Raw genomic sequence first — 24,093 nt, 5'->3', positions numbered from 1 at the left:
AATACAATTCACGCGGCGTCATTAACACTTCATGAAAACATAATTACATTTACTGAGGAATGTAGATCGATGCATTGATGACACATTGAGAATTTCTTAAAACTCACCATCATGATTGAGGACTTCTACTTCAAATCAAGTTTATTCGTCACATACACATATGAGATGTGCAGTGAAATGAAAAGTGGCAATGCTCGCCGACTTTGTGCAAAAAGACAAACAAACTAACAACCAAACAAACTAAAAACAGAATCACATATTTTACAGATTAAATATTGTGGGCGGAGGGAAAAAAAACAGCAATTTAAAAAAAAAAAAGCAGTAGAGTGGTACAGTAAAGTTAGTCCCTGGTGAGATAGGAGTTTACAGTCCTAATGGCCTCTGGGAAGAAACTCCTTCTCAACCTCTCCGTTATCACAACATGGCAACGGAGGCGTTTGCCTGACCGTAGCAGCTGGAACAGTCCGTTGCAGGGGTGGAAGGGGTCTCCCATGATCTTATTGGCTCTGGAGTTGCACCTCCTGATGTATAGTTCCTGCAGAGGGGCGAGTGAAGTTTCCATAGTGCGTTCGGCCGAATGCACTACTCTGCAGAGCCTTCTTGTCCTAGGCAGAGCAATTCCCAAACCAGATTGTAATATTTCCGGACAAGATACTTTCCACAGCCGCTGAGTAGAAGCACTGGCGGATCCTCGGAGACACTCTGAATTTCCTCAATTGCTTGAGGTGGTAAAGGCTTGTCTTACTCACGAGTGCTGCGGCGTGTGATGTCCATGTCATATCCTCAGAGATGTGGACTGCCAGGTATTTAAAACAGCTCACACTATCCACAGTATCCCCATTTATCCTCAATGGTGTGTACGTCCTCAGATGATGTGCCCTCCTAAAGTCCACGTGGTGAGATTCTTGGTCTGCAGCAGGTTAGTAATTCAATTTACCTACTGACCCACGTTGTGTCTCTCTGTCTTTTGCTCTCCCTCCCTCTCTCTCTCTCGCATGCACTCTCTCTCCCGTTCCCCACCTCTCTCTCTCTAGCTCTCTCGGCATTCTCGGAATCATTGACGTTTTGCGGTAGACAAAATGCTGGAGAAAATTAGCGGGTGAGGCAGCATTTATGGAGCGAAGGTAATATGCAACGTTTCAGGTCGAAACCCTTCTTCAGACCCGGCTATTTCCTTCGCTCCATAGATGCTGCCTCAAGCCTTGTCCCACTGTGTGAGTTCACCGAAAAGCTTAAAATCTCTGTGTAGCATCTCTGTCCCTATCTCCATATTCCCACTTTGAAATAAAATACAAAGTTCGACAAACATTTCGCAGCAGAATCGCGATTAGTTGATTCCCACGCATTTTCAATCATCGTTCGATACCATATATTTGCATCTGTATAGCGATCCTGCTGCAAAAATTTTAAGTCAAATTATATTTTATTTCAAAGTGGGAATTGGAAGATAGGGACCGAAATGCTACACAGAGATATTGATAGGAAGGAAACGTTACAGCAGCTGAGTAAAAGATTAGTCAAATGGTAGGTCCAATGAAGATCGGGTGAGGGGGATTGGGGGGTGGGGGAAAAGGATCTATAGCTTGGGACTTGCCTAAATGAGTACTGAGATGGATTATCATTCCACACCAAATTTCTTAGACAATAATACATTTTATGCAATTATCACACATTTTGTTGGATATGGATCAGTTTAGGGCACGGTTAGGGCACATGCTCCTAAATTAGTAAAACAAGTGTTCTTTAAGTACTGTTGTTTCTGGGATGGGATTTCTGATAACAAATAACCTACATTCTATATTTTAGATTAGATTCGTTTATTGTCATTCAGACCTTTCGGTCTGAACGAAATTTCCTTTAGTCCTGTTGTCATACATATAATAAAAAATGACAAAAACACACAATCAACACAAATTTATCATCCACCACAGTGAGTTCACCAAACACTTCCTCACTGTGGTGGAAGGCAAAATCTTAAAGTCTCTGTCTCTTCCCTCTTTGTTCTCCCTCTGCGCCGAGGCGATCCAGGCTCCAGATGTTGTGACCCCACCGGGTGATGGTAAATCCCGCGGCTCAACCGTGCTCCGCGAACGGGCCGGTTCAAACTCCGCGGGTGGTCGCTGCCGCCGCCACAGCTCCGAGGCCGAGTCGGGTCTCCGCTGCTGCTGCCACGGTTCCGGGGCGGAGTCGGGTCCCCGCTGCCGCCGCCGGCGCCGCCACAGCTCTGAGGCCGAGTCGGGTCTCCGTTGCCGCTGCCTCCGCCACAGCTCCAGGGCCGAGTCGGGTCTCCGCTGCAGCCGCCACAGCTCCGCGGCCGAGTCGGGTCTCTGCTGCTGCTGCTGCCGCCGCCACAGCTCCGGGGCCGAGTCGGGTCTCCGCTGCTGCCGCTGCTACAGCTCCGGGGCTGAGTCAGGTCTCCGCTGCCGCCACAGCTCCGGGGCCGAGTCGGGTCTCCGCTGCCGCCACAGCTCCGGGGCCGAGTCGGGTCTCCGCTGCCACCGCCACAGCTCCAGGGCCGAGTCGGGTCTCCGCTGCCGCTGCTGCCGCCGCTACAGCTCCGAGGCAGCCAGCTCCGCCATTATGCCTCGGCAGAGACGGGGAATACGACAGAAAAAAAGTTGCATCCCCTGAAGGAAGAGACCAAAACATGTTTCTCCCACCCCACCCACACACATACACAACTTAATAAAACAAAATTAACTAAAACATGACAAAGGAACAAAAAGAAAAAAAAAAAAAACACGGACTGCAGGTGGGTCGCAGCTGTTAAGCCAGCGCCGCCATCTTCACACTTTGTCATAATGTGGCTGAAACAATGGCATATTTTGTGATATTTATTGAGATAGAAAGATACAACTGAGTTTGGGCAAGAAATTACCTTGTAACATTCTGTATGTCTGATAGATATTGTGAAATGGAACTCAGAAATTATGGGAGAATTACATAAAACTACAATTCAAAGGTAATGAATATACAGAGTATTCTTATTTCCATCATGAACATACAATAGTGATATAGGACACCAGGTCCTACTGCGGTAAACTCACGAGCTACTATGGTGTTGCGTTAAATTATCAAATTTTTACATCCTGAGTATATTTTACTTGTGGGCATTTTTCAACCTGTTGAAAAATCTTCACGAGTTACCACGTTTCCGGAGTACCTACTGTTAGCGCTAAGGAATGGCATGTTGGCCTTCATAACAAGAGGAATCGAATATAGGAGGGAAGAGGTCCTTCTGCATTTGTACAGAGTTCTAGTGAGACTGCACCTGGAGTATTGTGTGCAGTTTTGGTCCCCTAATTTGAGGAAGGACATTCTTGCCATTGAGGGAGTGCAGCGTAGGTTTACAAGGTTAATTCCTGGGATGGCGGGACTGTCATATGCTGAGAGAAAGGAGCAGCTGGGCTTGTACACTCTGGAGTTTAGAAGGATGAGAGGCGATCTCATTGAAATATATAAGATTGTTAAGGGCTTGGACACGCTAGAGGCAGGAAACATGTTCCCGATGTTCGGGGAGTCCAGAACCAGGGGCCACAGTTTAAGAATAAGGAGTAAGCCGTTTAGAATGGAGACGAGGGAACACTTTTTCTCACAGAGAGTGGTGAGTCTGTGGAATTCTCTGCTTCAGAGGGCGGTGGAAGCAGGTTCTCTGGATGCTTTCAAGAGAGAGCTAGATAGGGCTCTTAAAAATAGCTGAGTCAGGGGATATGGGGAGAAGGCAGGAACTGATTGTGGATGATCAGCCATGATCACATTGAATGGCGGTGCTGGCTCGAAGGGCCAAATGGCTTGCTCCTGAACCTATTGTGTATTGAAACGTCCTGAGCTCCGACGTACCCGCTATGTTCATTCTATGTGCTTACCACGAGTATTGATTTTTTTAAAACTTGGGAGAGCTCTTGGGTGAACTCGCACAGTGGGACAGTGCTTCACACCCGCTGAGTTTCTCCAGCATTTTTGTCTACCTTCGATTTTCCAGCATCTACAGTTCCTTCTTAGACGTTTTGCGGCGATGGCTGCATCTGCGGTTCCTTTCTGTTGGGGGGGGGGGTGGAGAGGGGTGGAGAGGGGAGTGGAAAGAGTTCTGGCCCGTGGCGGCTCCTGATAAGTGATATGTTCACTCCGCGGGTGCTGCCTTGACCACTGTGTTCCTCCAGCACTCTGTTGTTTGGCTCTGAAGTTGGAGGTGCATCCCCCCTGTGTCTACCTTCAACTCCCTGTCTGTGGTGGCTCAGCGGGACGGGCAGGGACTCTGGGGAGAGGGTTGCGGTTCTGGTCAAGACCCTTCTTCAGACAATCACAAGCACTCTTACCGACGAGAGTTCAATTCAGTCTGAAGTAGGGTCTTCTCTCCAGAGTTGCTGCGCTGCCTGTCCTGCTGAGCTACTCCAGCTTTTGTCTATCTTCAATTTCAGAGTTAGATAACATTTCTCATGGGGGGCTTATAGCGTCTCTCCCCCCCCCCCCCCTTCCCAACCTCAGCCTCACGGACCTTAGTTCCTAAAACCCATTTAAAAATTATCCTTTTCTTAAGAAATGGAATCTACAAGACATTCTTAATGGGAAAGTAGTGGGCAGAAAGGCATGTCATGCATGGTTTGAAGAGCAAAAACTTGTAGTTTACAATGCCAAAATTGAAAAGTTGAGGAAAAACAAGATGTACAGAGTTGTTTATTGGTTACAATCTGAGGAGTATGATGATGCTACTGATTATGATATGCCAATGTACCAGCTATCAACTGATCTTCATAAAGACCTGGTCTATTGCTAGAAATTGTAATTATTTACCTATGTTACGGACTTACAGCATATAATACAATTATATTAAAGTTCTGATCTTGAAAATCTCACATTTTTGAATTTTCAAGGCAGTCTGGGTGTTTATTACTATTTCCGTCACAATGGTCAATTTTGTAAATAGCTACAATTAGGTAATTAACTAATTATATGCTTTAATTTCAGGTCATCCAAGTAAGATGATTTATATTTGTTTCAGAATGCTTCAATCTATAATAACTGATCATTTCATTCAGTTCTCTTAATTTTTAAGAAAGTTATGGGCTTTTGACTGTCCTCGATCACAGCTTTTGTGTTAAGTCAATGGAAAAGCAATAGGAAACAAGATGCTAATTTCTGAGTATGAAAATGGCCATAACTTTTTTTAATACTGAAGATATGAAACCGAATTAGGTGTCAAATGAAACTTCTTTTTATGTTTTATCTGATGGGATAAATTGCAGACTTGATTTTTTTAATCTCAAAATTTTGTAATATTGCTAGAAAATGTACCTGCATCTTGGTTGTTAGCCAAGAAAGATAGACTTTGTTAACCCTCAGTACAGCAACATCAAGAACGATGTTGCTGCACTGAGGTATAGCCAAGTCTATCCCTCATTTCTAGCAGCTGATGGGAAGTGGCTGTAAAAGGACAGCGCTGCTGCTGGGGGGGGGGGGGGGAGAAGAGTTCCTTTCACAGCGTGTGGGTATTCTGTCCAGGGGTAAAGTTGCGGGGAGGGCAGGAGGGTTGAGAAGGAGGGGGTCGGCCGGGGATCATCCCGCTCAAGAGCGGGTCAGCGGGCGATGGATAACAGGACAGCGGGCGGTGGAGCTTACTCCATTTGTCAGGGCGAGTAACCTCAATTGATCCCTTGTGCGCGCTGACACGGGAGTAAGCTCCACTGCCCACTGTGATATTATCCATCACCCGCTCCGCTCTATGAACTTTGCTCTTGAGCTGGGCTCCTCACTGTTCAGACGGAGAGCACTGCCAGAGGTGAGCGGGCCGGCAGAAAGCGCTGAGATGGCAGTCGGTTCCGCTGTCTGGTGATGGCGGCCGCTCGTAGCCACGCGAGCTGCTTCCCTCCCCGGCCACAATACGGTGGCACCCGGAGCGCTGCGGCAGCGGTGAGTGCGCGAGTTACGGGCATGAACCCGACCCCCCTCCTTCTCAACGCTCCTTCCCTCCCCGCAACTTTACCCCGGCTAGACTCCCCACACGCTGTGAAAGGAACTCTTCCCTGAATTGTCATGTTACTCACGACACGTGACTCATTTATAATTATTTATTTCTATGAATAATGTTCTCAATTGGGCCCCGCACCTCCTAAGGTCGGCCCTGTTGGTAGGTAGACTGGCCACTATATTTGCATAGAGCTCTTTTCCCAAAGAAAAACTACAATGGGATGAAGGAGTACCATTAAAATGTATGCTTTTCCTACAATAACATGTACATACGGTGTGTTCAGAAAGTATTCAGACCACTTATATTTCCACATTTTGTTACATTACAGCCTTATTTTAAAATGGATTAAGTTCATTTTTTTAATCATCAACCTACACTATGCCCCAGAATAAAGAAGTAAAAACGGGTGTTTAGAAATTTTTGCAATGTAATTAAAAAGAAATAACTGAAATATCATATTTACATAAGTATTCAGACCCTTTGCTATGACACTCAAAATTGAGCTTGGGTTCATCCTGTTTCCATTGATTATCCTTGAGATGTTTCTACAACTTGATTGGAGTCCACCAGTGGTAAATTAAATTGATTGGACATGATTTGGAAAGGCACACACCTGTCTCTACAAGGTCCCACAGTTGACAGTGCATGTCAGAGCAAAAACCAAGCCATGAAGACGAATGAATTGTCCGTAGACCTAGAAAGGATTGTGTTGAGACACAGATCTGGAGAAGGGTATAAAACAATTTCTGCAGCATTGCATGTCCAGACGAGCACAGTGGCCTCCGTCATTCTTAAATAGAAGATCTTTGGAATCACCAGGACTCTTCACAGAGCTGGCTGTCCGGCCAAACTGAGCAATCGGGGGAGAAGGGCCTTGGTCAGGGAGGTGACCAATAATCCGATGGTCACTATGATAGAGCTCCAGAGTTCATCTGTGGAGACAGGAGAAACTTCCATAAGGACAACTATATCTGCAGCACTCCAACAATCAGGCCTTTATGGTCGAGTGGCCAGACGGAAGCCACTCCTCGGTAAAAGGCACATCTCAGCCTGCTTGGAGTTTGCCAAAAGGCATGAGAAACAAGATTCTCTGGTCTGATGAAACCAAGATTGAACTATTTGGCCTGAATGCCAAACATCACATCTGGAGGAAACCAGGCACCGTTCATCACCTGGCCGATACCATTTTAAGGATAAGGGGGAAGTCTTTTAGGACCGAGATGAGAAAAACTTTTTTCACACAGTGGTGAATCTGTGGGATTCTCTGCCACATAAGGTAGTTGAGGCCAGTTCATTGGCTATATTTAAGAGGGAGTTAGATGTGGCCCTTGTGGCTAAAGGGATCGGGGGTATGGAGAGAAGGCAGGTACAGGATACTGAGTTGGATGATCAGCCATGATCATATTGAATGGCAGTGCAGGCTCGAAGAGCCAAATGGCCTACACCTGCACCTATTTTCTATGTCTATGTTTCTATACCTATGGTGAAGCATGGTGGTGGCAGCATCATGCTGTGGGGATGTTTTTTCAGCGGCTGGAACTGGGAGGCTAGTTGGAAAGGAGGGAAAGATGAACAGAGCAAAGTACAGAGAGATCCTTGAAGAAAACCTGCTCCAGAGCGTTCTGGACCTCAGACTGGGGCGGAGGTTCACCTTCCAACAGGGCAACGACCCTAAGCACACAGCCAAGACAATGCAGGAGTGGCTTCGTGACAAGTCTGTGAATGTTCTTGAGTGGCCCAGCCAGAGCCCGGACTTGAGCCTGATCAAACACATCTGGAGGGACCTGAAAATAGTTGTGCATCAACGCTCCCCATCCAACCTGACAGAGCTTGAGAGGATCTGCAGAGAAGAATCTGAGAAATTACCCAAATACAGGTGTGCCAAGCTTGTAGTGTCATACCCAAGAAGACGAGGCTGTAATCGTTGCCAAAGGTGCCTCAACAAAGTACTAAGTAAAGGGTCTGAATACTTATGTAAATGTGATATTTCAGTTATTTATTTTTATTTATTGGAAAAATTTCTAAACACCTGTTTTTGCTTTTTTATTAAGGGGTATTGTGTGTAGATTGATGATAAAAAATGAATTTAACCATTTAAGAATAAGGTTGTAACGTAAAGCGGCCTTTTCACGGGGCGAGTTGACGCAAGATGTCACCAGAGTGAAGAGGTCGTGGTCCAGCACGAGTCTCGCACGATATAACGGCAGTAGATAAAGAGTTCCCACGGTACTCGGCATTTCTGCTATTTGTGCGAGTGAACTTGTCCGTTTCCCGAGCTTTCCCGTTAAATCTTGAATGAACATCGTGAACTACACGTGACACAAATGATGTAACTTTTTTTTTCACACACTATATATATCCTCCCTTGGTTGAATTGGCTCATTTGGAGACATATTTTACTGTGTATGTGGGAGACACAGATGGACTGAGCACAGTACCTCGGTCTTACTGTGTGTGGGAGAGGGGGAGAAAGAGACGTACACTCACAGAGGCAGAGTCTCTCAGCCTGTGTAAGAGGGAGGGAGAGAGAGAGAGAGGCACACACAAGGTGGATGTGAAATCTCACCTGCCTGTTTCAGTGACAGACACCCGCCGTCAGTAAATGAAGACACCCCCATCTGTCTCCCCCTCCTCTCCCTCGACTCCCCCACCTTTCCCTCCCAACTCCAGTCCCGTCCCGACCCCCTGGGAAACTGAATAGAGCAACAGTCAACTGCTGCCTGTGCGCTGATATGACAATAAAGGCTACTTTACTTTACTGAGTTAAAGAGTTCCCACGGTAGACTGTAAAACTAGGACCCTGGTTCTGGACTCCCCCAACACCGGAACCCTTCTTCAGACAGCCTAATCGGAATTGAGTCTGAAGATGTGTCTCGTCCCGAAACATCAGCTTTTTTTTTCCAGAGATGCTGCTTGACTCGCTGAGTTACTCCAGCTTTTTGTGTCTGTCTTCGGTTTGAACCAGCATGTGCAGTTCACTCCTTACACGGGTCTCTGTACAACATTGATTGGTAGCGTTCCGGACCCCTGGACCCGAGGACTCCGACCTGTATCTCTCAAAGAAGTACATGTGAAAAATTTCTCACGGACCATAAAAATGCGTAACCTTTCAGTAAAGTCCCTTTTAAAGATTATAGTTATTTTCTTGAATCTCATTAACATAACTCATGAATAAGTTGATGTCCATATGCGGATGCAAATCTTTATTTTTATTTATTTTTTAAATTCAATCCCACATAAGATAATTTTTACTCACCTTCTGTCCCCTCTGTCCAGCTTCCGGGTTCACCGTTCGCAGGAGTTCCCACGGTACCCGCAAGAGTTATTACGGATATCGCACTGGCCACTACGTTCATATAATGTTGCAATACTCAACCACAAGTGTACAAGTCACTCTTGGAGAAATTCAAACTTTCTTGAATTTTCTCCCGAGTGACCAAGTTACACGATGACCTGCCGTTAGCGCTACGGTGGTCCACGGTGGTCCACGAATGCCGCACTGTTATCGCACGAGGTTCCCACGATGTTAAACTCCGGTTAACTCTTGCGTCAAGTCGCCCCGTGAAAAGGCCGCTTAACAAAATGTTGAAAAAGTGAAGGGATCTGAATACTTTTTGAATGCACTCTTTTGTTTGTAATTAGACGACTGGTTTCTAAACTGATTTACTGGGTGACATAATTGACAGTGAATTGTCTTCATGGGATGTAAGAGACTGCAGGTGATTGTAATCTAGAGCAAAAAAACAAACTGCTGGAGGAACGATGTTGGTCAGGCAGTATTTACAGAGGCTTTAATGATCATCAATCTCGATACCTATAAAAGTCTCATCTTGTATGTGTGTGTTATTCTCCCTTTGTCAAACCGCTACGCACTAGAGTTGACATTTTTACTCGCATTAACCCGGTTGACGCAATGAACAGGTTCCCTTCACATTTCATGCTATATTTTAAAAGTTATTCATCATTAAACTTGTCAAAACGGCCACAGATTCTTCAAGCAGCTTCGAATGACATCACAATACCCCCGCAAGGGAGGAAGTTGCCGCCCTCTCCACCTCCCCTACAGTTTCTTCACAATGGGGGGTGCGTTATTCTGGAACCCCCTCCTCTCTCCTCCTTCCCCCCCCTCCCCCCCACCACCACTTTCCTGGCCCAGTCGCACTGAAGATGCGTCCTCGCTCGGGTCCTCTGGGCCACAACCCGCCGTGGCCTCTCTCGGGTTCTCGAGCGAGGCCATAATTGCTAAGCCATAAAGTATCCCTTCCACCCTCACCTCCCAAGCCTTGTCAGCCGCTTACACTCAAGGGGGAAATAAGCACCAGTCTATCCAGACTCTCCTTATAACTCAAGTCTCCAGTCTCAATGTCATGCTACTGACATTTTCCAGCTTAATTACACCTTTGTTACAGTACAATGACTGGAATTGCACACAATGCTCTGAATGTGCTCTCACCAATATCTTGTACATTTGCAACATGACATCCCAACTCTTGTACTCAATGCCTTGATCGATGAAGGCAAATGTGTCAAACACCTTCTTAACCACTGAATATTAATTTTATGGAAATATGTATGAATTCACTCTTCCACAACACTCTTGCCAAAATGCATCATATGGTACTTGTCAAAGTTAAATTCCATCTGCTAATCCTTGGCCCCAGTACCAGGATAATATTTTATAAAGAAGAATAGCATTCACTCTGCTGTCCTGGTCAATATTTGTCCCTTATTTGCCTGTCAATATGGCAATACCATACCAAAGTTGTTGAATGCATTCAACTTTGACAGGGCATCTTGCTTCACACACATTCTTTTACTGCTTATTAACTGATGTTACTTAGTGATAAGATAATAGACAATTCACTTATCACTATATAGTTTGTTTCACATAATTTGTAGTAATTCTTAGCTTGGTCAAATTTGTATTGGTGCAATACTAAGTTTATTCTATCATTTATTTCCAGGTATACTTAAAGGCTTGGCCAAATTTATTGCGTAACAATCGCTTGGCATTCGGTCAACTTCACTTAAATTTAGGAGACTCTTTACCTTCGATATTGGAAACAAATTCTGGAGGAACACTGCCCCTATCACCGTGAGAGGAGAAATATGCCGAAGTTTCAAGAAGCTGAAAAAGCTGTTCCCAATACTTTAACAAAGGACTGCATCGGGTCACTGATTGGACAAAGATATTTGGTTCAAGAAAAACTTGGCAGAGGCAGTTTTGGGATGGTTTACCTTGTACTGGATAAGAAATGCCAAAAAGGAGAAGCGCTGTAAGTTGAAGCTTTGTAATTTAAAACTACGGTGTTAATGGTACACGATCTTTAGTTTTATTTGTAGCTTTAAAAGATTGCTGATATGTTATGGGTGCTGAATAACATGGGTGAAAGGATGTTATCACATGTTCTCCTATGTCCCATAATTTCGTGTCCTTTCATAAGCTTCCAATTTTTATCTTGTGAAATGAATCTAAGATTTTGAAATGAATTTCAAGGGGACAAATCTGGTGGCTAGATAGGGAAATTTTATATTTTCATCCTCTTAAATTGAAATAAAATTGCATGCTTTTCTTTGGGGTTTATATCTTTGGCCTTCTGCAGAGAGAAAAACAACTTTTGGTTTGGGCATGTCACTCTCAAAAACTGTACTTACTGCCCTTGAAGCTAGTGATAATCTATCTTTTTAAGGCACTGCTGTCCATGTGGTGAAAGTACTTCCACTGTGTTCCCTTGATTAGGACGGTGACAACCGATATATTGCGTGCCTTGCAAGAGAGTTTGCATGTGGTGGCATTGCCAGGTGCTTACTGCCCTGGTTCTTGCTTTTGATTAAACCTTTTAGCATCTTTGAGAAGCTATCTGTCAATGATCGAGAGAACGTGGGTGGTTTAGATTGTTTACAAAAAATATTTTGCTTCAAATATAGTTTAGACAAACTTCCACTGTCTTAACTAAGATACCATGGCCTTGATAAGGAGCAATGCTGATAAAGTTACTGCACAGAACCAGAAAAATCTTATTTTGAAGTATACTAATGAAAAATTACTGCATTGCATAGTGTTTGTTTTACTGCCACCTAATTACATTTTATAAACCTCTTGTGCTTCTTAGATTTTTTTTTTTTGCGTGTGAAAAGTCAATTTGCGAGGATAAAAAAAAAAAATCTCCCTGAATGTTGTTTTGCAGAATTGTGCATTTGCAATTTTAATTATGTTTCTTTTAAAGTAACAATTGAGAATAGCAAATGATTGATTTGGAACTTGGTCTATATAGAACCAAGCAGGGGTGGAAATCACTCTCAAACATGGAGGGGGGGGGGGGGGCACAATTTCTTGGTGGCCGCATGCAAGCACACACAGGAGAGTCTTCGGCCGTGGGGCCCTGTGGATGATAACACTGGGAGCTGACCTGGTTGGTGACCGACTCTGAACTCCAGCAACAGCAACTTCGTCTGCCCCAAATCGTGGGGCTTCAATCGGCCCGTTCGCGGGGCCTTTCATCGCCCGGCGCGGCTTAAAACCAACCTCAGGATCTTCCATCGTCCGGCGGGGGCTTCAACATCGGGAGCCTCGATCGCCTGGACGCATCAATTTGACTGCGGGGCGATGGAAGATCCCACGGCCGATTTTAAGCTGCGCTGGATGATGAAAGTCCCTGCAAACAAGCCGATTCAAGCTACGCTCTATGATCTTTACTCCACCAGGACATCTCCCTCCTCCAATCACCGTGCTCTATCCTCAGTCCCACCCACCCCTACTTCCGCCTCTGACCGACACCTCCCTCCAATAATCGCGCTGAATCATCATGCCCCCTCCCCCCGCACTGCCTGCTGACTGACGTCTCTCTCGTCCAATCGGCGCCCTTGATCATCGGTCCCGCCCCCACTCTTTCGGGGAAAGCGGAGATTTAAAAAAAAAAAATTCACCGAATTTCAAAATCCTTACTACAAAACATTGGGGGATTGTCCCCCACCTCTCAAAACATGGAGGGGACGTGGTCCCTCTGCCCCCCCCCCCCCCATCTCCCGGGATTTCCGCCCATGGAACCAAGAGGCTGCAATTGATTGAAAGGTGTTTTCATAATTTACTTCCCTGCTTTATATGTGGAAAAAAGCAAACTTAATTTATGACCTAAATGCTGCAGTTGGTCATCTCTGGCAAACTGAAAATTGTTTTTCCACCTTCCCTTCTGCTCATGAACCTGTTCGTGTGTAGGCTGAGAAAGCTGTGATGCATTATCAACATATTGGCAGGCTGCCTGACCATCCCAAAATATCAGTGCAAGCTGTCCTCTTTCCCTTGCCATTCCCACTTTAATAGCAGATGTCATTAGGAGCAGCATTGCTAGGTGTGCTGTAACTCCATCCCACTACATTCCCCACTCCCCTCCCTCCAAACTTGCATTGACAAGTAATTTGTATTAAACCATTGACAGCAAGGATTCTGGTTTCCCAATCAACCTTGCCAGCAGCATGGGACAGGAAGAAATATTGTAGCTTGCAAGTCAGTGAAGTAAACCTATCAACAAACAACTTTGAGACATTATTTACACCAGTGTGATTCTCCCGTTTTGTACTGGATGTTTGTGCACGGGACAAAATATCTGAGAGGACTTGTGTAGATCTTTGGATCCATAAATTTTCTTTAAATCATTTGTAGTAAAAAATGGAATCTTGGAGTTACATTTAGTGTTTGAGGTATGTGTGAGCTTTCTCAAAGCAAGCCGAATTATTTCTATTCTGAAAGCTACTTTCAGCTACATTTGTCAAGGAACGTGTATTGTAGAAAGCCAACTTGCGGAAGAAATTAATGAAGTGGGGGCCGGCAGAGAATGTGGGGAGAATAGAAATGAGATGGGTCAGTGCAGCCTCGGTCAGGTGTCGTGCCTGTTTCCATGCTGTACAAGGACTACGATTTTAAATAAAAACTGGAAAAGCTCAGAAGGTCAGTCTGCAACTGGAGGGAAAAGAAATGGTTAACATTTCAGGTCAAAGACCCTTTGTTAGAACTGGAAAAGAGGTTTATTAGACTGTCAGGAGGATGAGGGTGTGCAGTGATTTGCAGTAAATGAATAAAATTTTGAAGTGTAGCTAGCTGCCCTTGTAACAAGGAGGACAGAAACCTGACCACCAGGGGCGCTGGGGAGATGGCAGCCCTGCCGGCAGTCTGTTTGTTTTTTCATATTTTTGTTATTTTTAGCATTTGTTAAAAGTTTGTTTTAATGTACTTCGGTTTGTTTTATGTGGGGGAGGGGGGAGGGAATCAGGGGAAACTTTTTTTCAAGTTCCTGCCTTCCCGGAGATGTGAACAATTTTCCGGGCTCTGCGGCCTACCATCGCTGGAGCTGGATGCCTCCTCGGACTGTCGTGAGCCCCACCGCGGGTCGTGGACTTAACATCGGAGTGGATCCCTTGCCTGGGGTCGCTCCCACCGCTGCCTGCGGACTTACCATCAAGGGCTCGCAGTCTCGGGAGAGGCCTTGATGGTAATTCTAAAGCCACAGAAGGAGCTGACAACCCCCCGATGCAGGAGCTGATCGCCTCGACGCGGAAGGCCCGAACTCCGCTGGCTACAGGGGGTCAAGACCATCCCGTCAACGGAGGGCTCGAGGCCCCCGACCGAGGAAGAACAAAAGGAAGGACTTTAACTTTATTTTGCCTTCCATCACAGTGAGGAATGTGTAGGAGTCACTGTGGTGGATGTTCATGTTAAAATGTGTTTTTGTGTCTGTTGCTTTTAATTGTATGATTGACCTGGCCGGTGAAATTCCTCGTATGTTGCAAAACATACTTGGCGAATAAAATCTGATTCTGACTGGAGCAAGAACATTTTTGAACCGAACTGTAGAGTTGTTGCCCGACTTCTTAAAGCGTAGTAATTGAAGTATTGGTAAATCTAGGGACTCCATGTCTATGGGACTTGCAAAATGGGACAACCCCCCTCCCAAAAGTTTCCTCCTTCAAAATTAAAACTCTATAAAAGTTGCTAAATTTGCCTTTTTTTAAAAATATAAAAGCTTGATGTACTTCCAAGGTTTGAACAGATGTAATGAGTAGGCAGTTTCAGATCTTGGTTGTGATGTGTTAATTCCTTTGTTAGTACAGCTGCAATGTGTTTCTCACAGGCATTTGCAACTTTAATTCACTTGGTGACATTTTCTGAATACGATAATATTCTTAAAGGTAACTTGAGTTTGTCTTTCATTATTGGGATCGGTGGGATGATACTCTGAGGGGACAGAGAAGGAAGAAGCCACTCAATATTGCAGTAAATCAGCTGTTGTATTGTCTTTCCATCTAAACTTAGGTTTGACATTTATTTCAAATATCATTTGATTTATGTCTGGTACTTGGAGGCCCACAGAACCATCTTCTATTTGAGAGAAGAATTTAGGGATCGCTTTACAGTTTGAGTGGGAGGGAATGTGAATTGGATTTTACTTTTTGAAGGGACTTTTCTCTTCTCCAAGGCATATTGTTTTTTATGATCACTCTACCAAGACAGAAGTATGCCTTTGACATTGAAAAGAGTGTCTTTTATGATTGCAGTTTGAGTCGTCTAGCTATAGGAAAGATATCATTCAGCTGGAACGGGTGCAAAAAAGATTGGCAGTATTATCGGGACCAGAGTGCTTCTGTTAGCAGAAGGTGCTGATAAGGCTGTCTTTTTACCCTGGAGCATAGGAAGTTAAGCTGTTACCTTGTAGAGGTATAAGTAAGTAAGTTTATTGGTCAAGTATTCACATACAAGGAATTTGCCTTGGTGCTCCGCCCACAAGTAACAACATGACATACAGTGACAGTTACGAATGACTCAGAAAACACTAAACATTAATAATAATAAAACATTAATGATAAAACACCATTGATCAAGCATGTGAACCAACAAAATACCAGATCAAAGGTAGGCTACAGATTTTTGGCTGTTGAGTAGAGCAACTACTCCTGGATAAAAACTGTTTTTATGTCTGGCTGTTGCAGCTTTGACAATCTGGAGTCGCCTTCCAGAGGGAAGTGATTGAAAGAATTTGTGTCCAGGGTGAAACAGGGTTGTGTCCAGGGTATAACAATCATGTGGGGTATAGATAAGGTTAATGGTTCAGTCTTTTTCCTCGGCAAGAGGAGTCTAAAACTAGAGGCTATAAATTAACAATGAAAGAGGATTAAATTTAAGAGTGTTGAGTATGTGGAACACTTCCTGAGGAACTAGTAGTCTGGTACAAATACAATGTTTAAAATAAACTTTGACAGGTTCATGGATAGGAGTGTTTAGAGGGATATGGACCAAATACAGGCAAATTAGATTAATTCGGGTAGGCAACTTGGTCGGCAAGGATGAGTTGAGCTAAAGGGTCTGGCACTGTGACTTCGGGTGGAGTGAATACCGAAATATTGTTGCTTGTGGTGGAGGAGTGGGTAACGAGGACATGCATTTAAGGCGTTTGGCAAAAAATACGCTATGATTTGAGCACTCACAGATTTTAGGTCTGTTCATATCTTGGTCTCGAGGCAAAAGCAATCCACTTGGTCACATTCCTCCAACCTTTCTCCAAACATTTGTAATCTCTTTCCCGTGGGAAATTACCCATCTGTGATTAACACAAATTCAAAGGAAAAACATGAAATCAAAATTGGAGCATATGAAGTGACAAAAGTTAGTGGGAAAACCAAAGGACTGGGTTTTTCTCAGAAACATGCAGTGATGGGATTAAAAGCTAATAGGAGGGAAAACATTTAATAAAATATCAAAACAATCAGCCAAAGCTTCTTGAGTAGCTCAAGTAAACAAGGGACTGTTGGGGAGTGAGAACAGGGGATTAGTCATGGGAAATAAATAAAAGGCAGATAATTTAAACAAATAATTTGTGTCCGTTACTAATTGGGGTGGGGGGTGAATTTATAATGATCTCTATCATGAAGCCAAAGCAACGGTAAAAGTCTAGTGAGCCTAAAGCAGACAAGTTGCCAGGACCATCCAAAGATTTCAAGGGAAGTGGCTGCTGAGATAGTAGATTTATTAATTGAAGGTTTGGATAAACTCCAGGAATTGACCATCAGATTGGGAGTTGTAAAATATAACTGCCTTCTTCAAGAAGGGAGGTAAACAAAAACAAACAAAACACAGAACACTATAAGCCAGTTTATTTAACACCGGTTGTTGGAAATGTACAGGAGTCGAGATTTGGGGAAGAAATAATTGAATTAGCAATTCAACGATAGATCATGTTTGACAGATTTGTTATAGTACATCTACAATACGAGTTGGATAGAATGAGTGAGTGTGCAAAAACTTGGAAAACAAGACTTTAATGTAGGAAAGTGTAAAATGCGCTTTGGTAGGAGAAAATAAAACAGACCATTAAACTGAGAATGCCTGAAAATAAGGAGCACAGTGGGATTTTGGTGTTCTTGTGTATGAATCACTAATGTTAGTTGACAGGCAGACACAGCAAGTAGTTAAAAAGGCAAATTGTGCAATGGCCTTTTATTACATGTTGGTACAATAAGCGAGTTCGGTATTAGATATAGAGCATGGAAATGGGCCCTTCGGTCCACAGAGTTCACGTCGACCAGCAATCACCCCATACACTAATACTATCCTACACACTAGGGACAATTTACAAATTTTAGCATAAATTTACCTTCGAACCTGTACATCTTTGGAGTGTGGGAGGAAAATTAAGCTCCTGGAGAGAACCTGCATGGTCATAAGGAGAACATACAAACTCCGTACAAGCAGCATCTTTAATCGGGATCAAATCGGGTCTCTGGTGCTTTAAGGCAGCAACTCTACCGCTGCACCACTATGTTGCCCTATTCCATACTAATCAATCCAAACTTGCCCAAGTGATGGCTAGAACTGAATTCAATTCGAATAATTTGTGATTACTCGGTTGATTCTTGCATTCTCTGTGAAACAAAAATTTAACATTAATAAGAACTTTCCAACTTCTCCGTTCTGAAGTCTATGATCAGTTTCCTGATTTTGTTGATGTTGAGTGAAAGGTTGTGGTTTTGTCTCTCTCCTGTAACCTGGCTCACTGGCACTTGTGACTCGGCCAACAACAGTTGTGTCGTCGACAAATGCATGGATGCCAGGGAACTGATCATAGTCATGAGTGTAAAGAGGGTAGAGCAGGGGGGCTAAACATGAGGCCCCGATGTGTTCTGTAGACTACCCTTATTAATCCATGCCATTTATAATCTCCACTACACATATGTGGATGCCACCCTTTACATGGTATTATGATACCACACAGCTTTTCACTAGCAAGGTCAGTCAGCTCTCTCTCGCTGGCTGGCTGGCTGTTTGAATGTTCTTGTTTGCCTGTGGAATAAAGATTGATGTTCACTATGTGTGTTGTTGTGGATCATTTATAAACATGCACCTTTGTTGGCGGTCAGTGAAGAGGAGGTGCTGTTACCAATCCACACTGAGGTCTGCTGATGAAGAAGCTAAGGATCCAGTTGCAAAGGGGCTGGGTCTTGGAGATTGGAGATGAGTTTGTGGAAGAGGGGTTGATAGTGTTGAACACTGAGCTGCAGTCTATGAACAGCAGCCAGGCGTATGAGTTTCTATTCTCCAGAGAGCCCAGAACACAACAGGGAGCCTGTGAACAGTTCGAACTAGCATCTGCTGTTGACCTGTTATGGTGATTGACAAATTAAAGCAGATCCTGGTCATTTCTGAGGCAGGAGTTGATTTGTGTCATAACCAACTTTTTGTAGCACTTTTTTTTGTGGATGTAAACGTTATTGCTCGATAGTCATTGAGGCCGGTAGAGGCAGGTCACTGAGTGCTTTGTAGTTCTTGGATGCATCTAAATATTCTACTGGGTCCATCAGTAAGATACGTGCTGTAAAAAGGTTAATTCTAAGATAACTTTAGTAAATCATTTTCAAAGGTGGAGTACAATGAACTGATGATACTATCCGTGGACACAAAAATGCTGGAGAAACTCAGCGGGTGCAGCAGCATCTATGGAGCGAAGGAAAAAGCCTGTTTCCTTCGCTCCATAGATGCTGCTGCACCCGCTGAGTTTCTCCAGCATTTTTGTGTACCTTGTATTTTCCAGCATCTGCAGTTCCTTCTTAAACATACTATCTGTGGAGATGGTTTTCCAGTTGGGTAAATCTAACGTAATTGTTAATATAGATTAGAATTAACTTTTTTTTCTGTTTGGGATTGCATCTTTGCATGCAACCAAGCAGCCCACTAAGATAACTATGGAAATCCTGCTTCAAGAAACTGGTGTCAAAATTGAAGGTAGACAACAATGCTGGGTGAGGTAGTATCTATGGAGCGAAGGATTAGGTGGCGTTTCGAGTCGAGACCCTTCTTCAGACTGATGGGGGGGGGGGGGGGATGAAAGGAAGCGGCGGAGACAGTAGGCTATGGGAGAGCTAGGAAGGGGAGGGGAAGGAGATTGAAATATTTCTGTCAATATTGAAAGATTTTGGGAGAGAAATTTGCTTTATGTCTCCAGTACTGAATGTTTGTATGCATTGGATGCTAGTGGCACTCTCCTCCTCCCATTTGTTGATGTATTGCACATGTTTGCACACTGAAGTTCACTGAGAACCTGAGGCAATTTCATCCCAACACATCCATTAAAAACATTTATTGAATTAGTTAGGTGCTAGTTTTATATGCCATTCAATTTTTCTCGGCATTAAAATCGTAGCAGACTGATGATACCAGGAATTGTGTAAACCTAGCACTGAATTCCTGAGGGTTTTTTTAAAGGCGCCCCACATTTTAGCTTTTAACATTGCTCTTCGTTGTCACTAAGAAAATCTTGTAGTGAACTCCACAATAGTATTGTCTGAAATATTTAACTAGTTAGGAATAAATGTTCTAGTGTTACCTGGCAGTACAATGGCGCAATGGTACAACGGTAGAGTTGCTGCCTTACAGCAAATGCAGTGCCAGGATACCCGGGATCGATCCGACTGCGGGTGCTGTCTGTACAGAGTTTGTACGTTCTCCCCGTCACCTGCATGGGTTTTCTCCAAGATTTTCAAAGACGTCCAGGTTTGTAGGTTAATTGGCCTGGTAAATGTAAAAATTGTCCTTAGTGGTTGTAGGATAGTGTTAATATACGGTGGGCTGAAGGGCCTATTTCTGCACTGTATGTCTAAACTAAACCTAAGGGCAGTTATTGATTCTCCAACCAATCCAGTCTGTCCCTCTTAATCGCATTATCTTGTAATGTACACTCTCCACTTCATCCAAAACCTTGCGGTGACTTGTGAGAAGGCAAGAACCTAGATTTAGAAACACTAAAAGATGGACACAAAATGCTGGAGTAACTCAGCGTGATGGGCAACATCTCTGGAGAGAAGGAGATGGGTGATGTTTTCTTCAGAAAAATTTTGGCAATCTTGGGGGAACTAAATTTGGTAAAATTCTTCTCGGTCAGTCTGTGCCCAAGTCTACATTTCTCCATATTGTAAAGTCCCAATATTGGCATGTCTATCATGGTGACTTAGCTACTTGTATACAATAACAAAATAAGTTGAATGTATCTGGTCAATTGCTGATCTTGTGCCAGAAAGGCAGGCTCATTGGGCAGATTCCCCACTTCAAGTCATTCACCCCAGCTGGTAGAAGAAAATATTAAAAAATTGCATATGCTGGACTAGCGAAACAAAACCAAACACTCGGAAATAGTCAGCACATCAAGCAACATTTGTGAGAGGAGAAACAGTTACCATTTTTAAGGGGTGTGACTCTTCTTCAGAAGTGGGACAGAAAGACAAACAAGGATATTTTCAATAAGAGAGAATTTGAGGGAAGGAGGGTGATGGATCTCTGGAATTCTGAACGTGTTTCCAGCATCTATGTTTTTAAAGGTGTCTCGCTAGGGAAATGCAGAAGGTCTGTGCTTTGCCATTGGATTGCCAGAATAATTCAGTCATAGCACAATCACAAAATTGTCAATGAAGAGCGGCCAGTTTGCGTCTTGCCTGCATCCAGGAGATCACGCGGTTCTTGGGGTGGAGAGGGGTGATAGCGGTATAGAGGGGAGGGTAGTGTCTTGTGTTCTGTGTCTTGTGTCTACTGTTTGTGGGTAAGTGTGTCTGTTTAGTGTTCAGCCATGAGTGAATGGCGGTGCGGGCTCGACGGACCTGATGGTCTACTCTCGCACCTACTTTCTATGATTCTATGATTCTATGATCCCTCAGCAAATTATTTCCTGTCAATCTTCTTTTAGACTGATGTGTGAGTATTACTGTAATTTGTGAACTCTACCTGCAGGGGGCACTTGTGGTGCATTGGTTATGATAGTACAAAAACAAATCAGCCTGCATGCAAGTGAGTAATGCTTCAGTAAAGTACCATCTAGAGTATTTCATTTAGAGAGCTTTAATACTTTTAAGTTCAAAAATAATGCAGCAATTAACAGTCTGCACTTATTGGGAAGTGGATTTGGATTTGAAAGGAGCAAATTAATTTAATTTAGCATTATTTTGTGCCTGCATGACAGTACTACTTTGATTTTAAACGGTTCAGGCTGAAAATCTGAGCTATTAGCAAGTTATCAGTGCCTGTGGAATGAACATATCTGGTGATGAATCCTCATTGGCACTGACATTTTTGCTAAACCTGGGCTGGATCTCAACACATATACGGTAAACAGGGAAATTTGTTAAAATACTTATTTAAGTAAGTAAGTAAGTTTATTGGCCAAGTATTCACATACAAGGAATTTGCCTTGGTGCTCTGCCCACAAGTAACAACATGACTTACAGTGACAGTTACGAATGACTCAGAAAACACTAAACATTAATAATAATAAGGCAATGATAAAACACCATTGATCAAGCATGTGAACCAACAAAATACCAGATCAAAGGGAGGCCACAAATTTTTGGCTGTTGAGTAGAGCAACTACTCGTGGATAAAAACTGTTTTTATGTCTGGCTGTGGCAGCTTTGACAATCCGGAGTCGCCTTCCAGAGGGAAGTGATTCAAAGAGTTTGTGGCCAGGGTGAGAGGGGTCAGAGATGATCTTACCCGCTCGCTTCCTGGCCCTTGCAGTGTTCACTTCATCAATGTCTCCAGCTAGAAAGTGGCCGTTCCAGGTGGCCCAGCCGCTGAGAGGACTCTCCCGACGCCGGGGCAACACCACCCGGTGAGAACGGCCAGGAATATCGGGCCTCCGTAGAGGCAATTGCGGTGGCCTCAATAGGCCTGACTTTGGGGAGAACTTGGGGTTGGGGACTGGACATTGTGCCTTCCCCCACAGTGGTATCCATTGTGGGGGGATGATTTTTTGTCTGTATGGTAATCCTGTTAGTCTTTGTCCAAGATGGCTGCCGTGAAGTGAGAGTGGACTGAATTCTGTTTTTAATTTGTGTTTCTGTGATGTCTTTATTATTTATTTTATTCTGATTATATGTTTATATTCCTGTTAATCTATGTAAGGTGTCCTTGAGATGTCTGAAAGGCGCCCAATAAATAAAATTTATTATTATTATTATTATCAATGGAGGGAAGGTTGCAGCCAATAATCTTCTCTGCTGATCGTACGATTCGCTGCAGCCTCCAGGTGTCGTGTTTGGTGGCTGAGCCAAACCAGACCATGATGGAGAAGGGGAGAACAGACTCTACGATGGCCATGTAGAATTGGACCATCATTACCTGTGACAGATTGTGCTTCCTCAGCTGCCGCAGGAAGTACATCCTCTGTTGTGCCTTTTTGACTGTGGAGTCGATGGTAGCCCCCCACTTAAGGTCCTTGGAGATGATGGGTTCCCAGGAACTTAAAAGACTCCACAGATGTGACTGTGGTGCAGTTGATGGTGAGGGGAGGGGGAGCTCTCCTAAAATCTACAATCAATTCCACTGTCTTAAGTGCATTGAGCTCTAGGTTGTTGAGGATATCAGGACATCAGCTGTGAAATTTCCTGTCTGTAGGCAGATTCCTCCCCATCCTGGATCAGTCCAATCAGGGTTGTGTCGTCCGCAAACTTAAGGAAGAGATTATGTTAGATTGCACATCTGTTTATGGGGTCTGGAGAATTTTTAGATATCTCTCCATCTTTCCTGTAGGGCGCCGTCCTGTATGGTATGGCTGCCCAGCCTACAGCTGTACGTTTTTTTCACCTCATTTTTTAAATTTTTAGTGAGTTTTAGTGTTTTGTTTCTGGAGCTCTAGTCTTTTTTATGTGGGGTTGGGGGGTGGGGGGAGGGGGAAACTGCTTTTTAGGGTCCCTACTGGTCGGAGAGGCGGCTTTTCTCCGGGCAGCAACTTCGACCCGTCCTCGCGGCCTACCAGCGGGCCTGGAGCGACGTTTCCTGTCGGGGATCGTCCAGAGCCTCGGCTTCGGCGGCGGCACAGCGCTGGAGTGCTGGAGCGCTATCGCGGAGCGGGCGATGCCTTGTCCAGGTCGCCGCGCTGGAACTCCGGTATGCTGGGACCGCCGAGAAAAACATTGCGGAGCTGCGGGTCTGTGGAGCGGCCAGCTGCGGGTGGCGGCGCTGAACTTCACATCGGGAGCCTGGGATCTCTCGCCGAGATCGCCAGTGGTGGAGCTCCGTCAAGCGCGGCCTGTCGGCTTCGGAAGCCGCGGTCTCCGGTAAGGAAGCGGCCGTTCCAGGTTTCCCATGCCACTGAGAGGATTCTCCTGACACCGGAGCACCATCATCCGGCGAGAACGGTCTGGAACATCGGGCCTCCATAAAGGCTACTGCGGAGGCCTCAATAGGCCCGACTATGGGTGGACATGTGATGGGATTGTCAAATGGAAAAAAAGATTGAGTAGGAGGCGCCCATATTCTGTGGGAAGAATGAGAGGTGAGGGGGCTTGGCAGAGTACATGCTCAGTGAAATTAAGCAATAGCTAAGAAATGTTTAAGATGAAATTGCATCTCTCAGAGCAATGGGTCTGGAATTCAGTAGCGCAGGTCAGTATAGCCTTTGAATGTACACATGACCTGGATAGATAATCTTTTTGTCAAAAGGGGAGTTAAGGCGAGTTAGCATTAAGTTTCAACTACTTCCCTCCGGCAGACGTTACAAGGCCTTCTACGCCCGAACCTCCAGACTCAGGAACAGTTTTATCCCAAGAGCCATAGCGGCTCTGAACCGGCCCTAATGAGTGCCCCCCCACCCACCCCC

At 44.4% G+C, this 24,093-nt stretch overlaps 1 protein-coding gene across 1 annotated transcript in view; it reads left to right on the top strand.

Moving 5' to 3' along the window:
• nek11 (NIMA related kinase 11) overlaps positions 1-24,093 on the top strand; it is a 254,128-nt gene that overhangs the window by 5,799 nt on the left and 224,236 nt on the right. The window contains exon 2 of the mRNA XM_033048704.1: positions 10,930-11,241. Coding sequence (XP_032904595.1) covers positions 11,075-11,241 — 167 coding nt within the window. The 5' untranslated portion in view covers positions 10,930-11,074. The remainder of the gene's footprint in view (positions 1-10,929; positions 11,242-24,093) is intronic.

This window comes from Amblyraja radiata, chromosome 2, assembly GCF_010909765.2.
Source record: "Amblyraja radiata isolate CabotCenter1 chromosome 2, sAmbRad1.1.pri, whole genome shotgun sequence".
NCBI classification, from domain to species: Eukaryota; Metazoa; Chordata; class Chondrichthyes; order Rajiformes; family Rajidae; genus Amblyraja; species Amblyraja radiata.
Note: the sequence above shows the minus strand (reverse complement) of the source record. Positions and strands in the feature narration are given on the sequence as shown.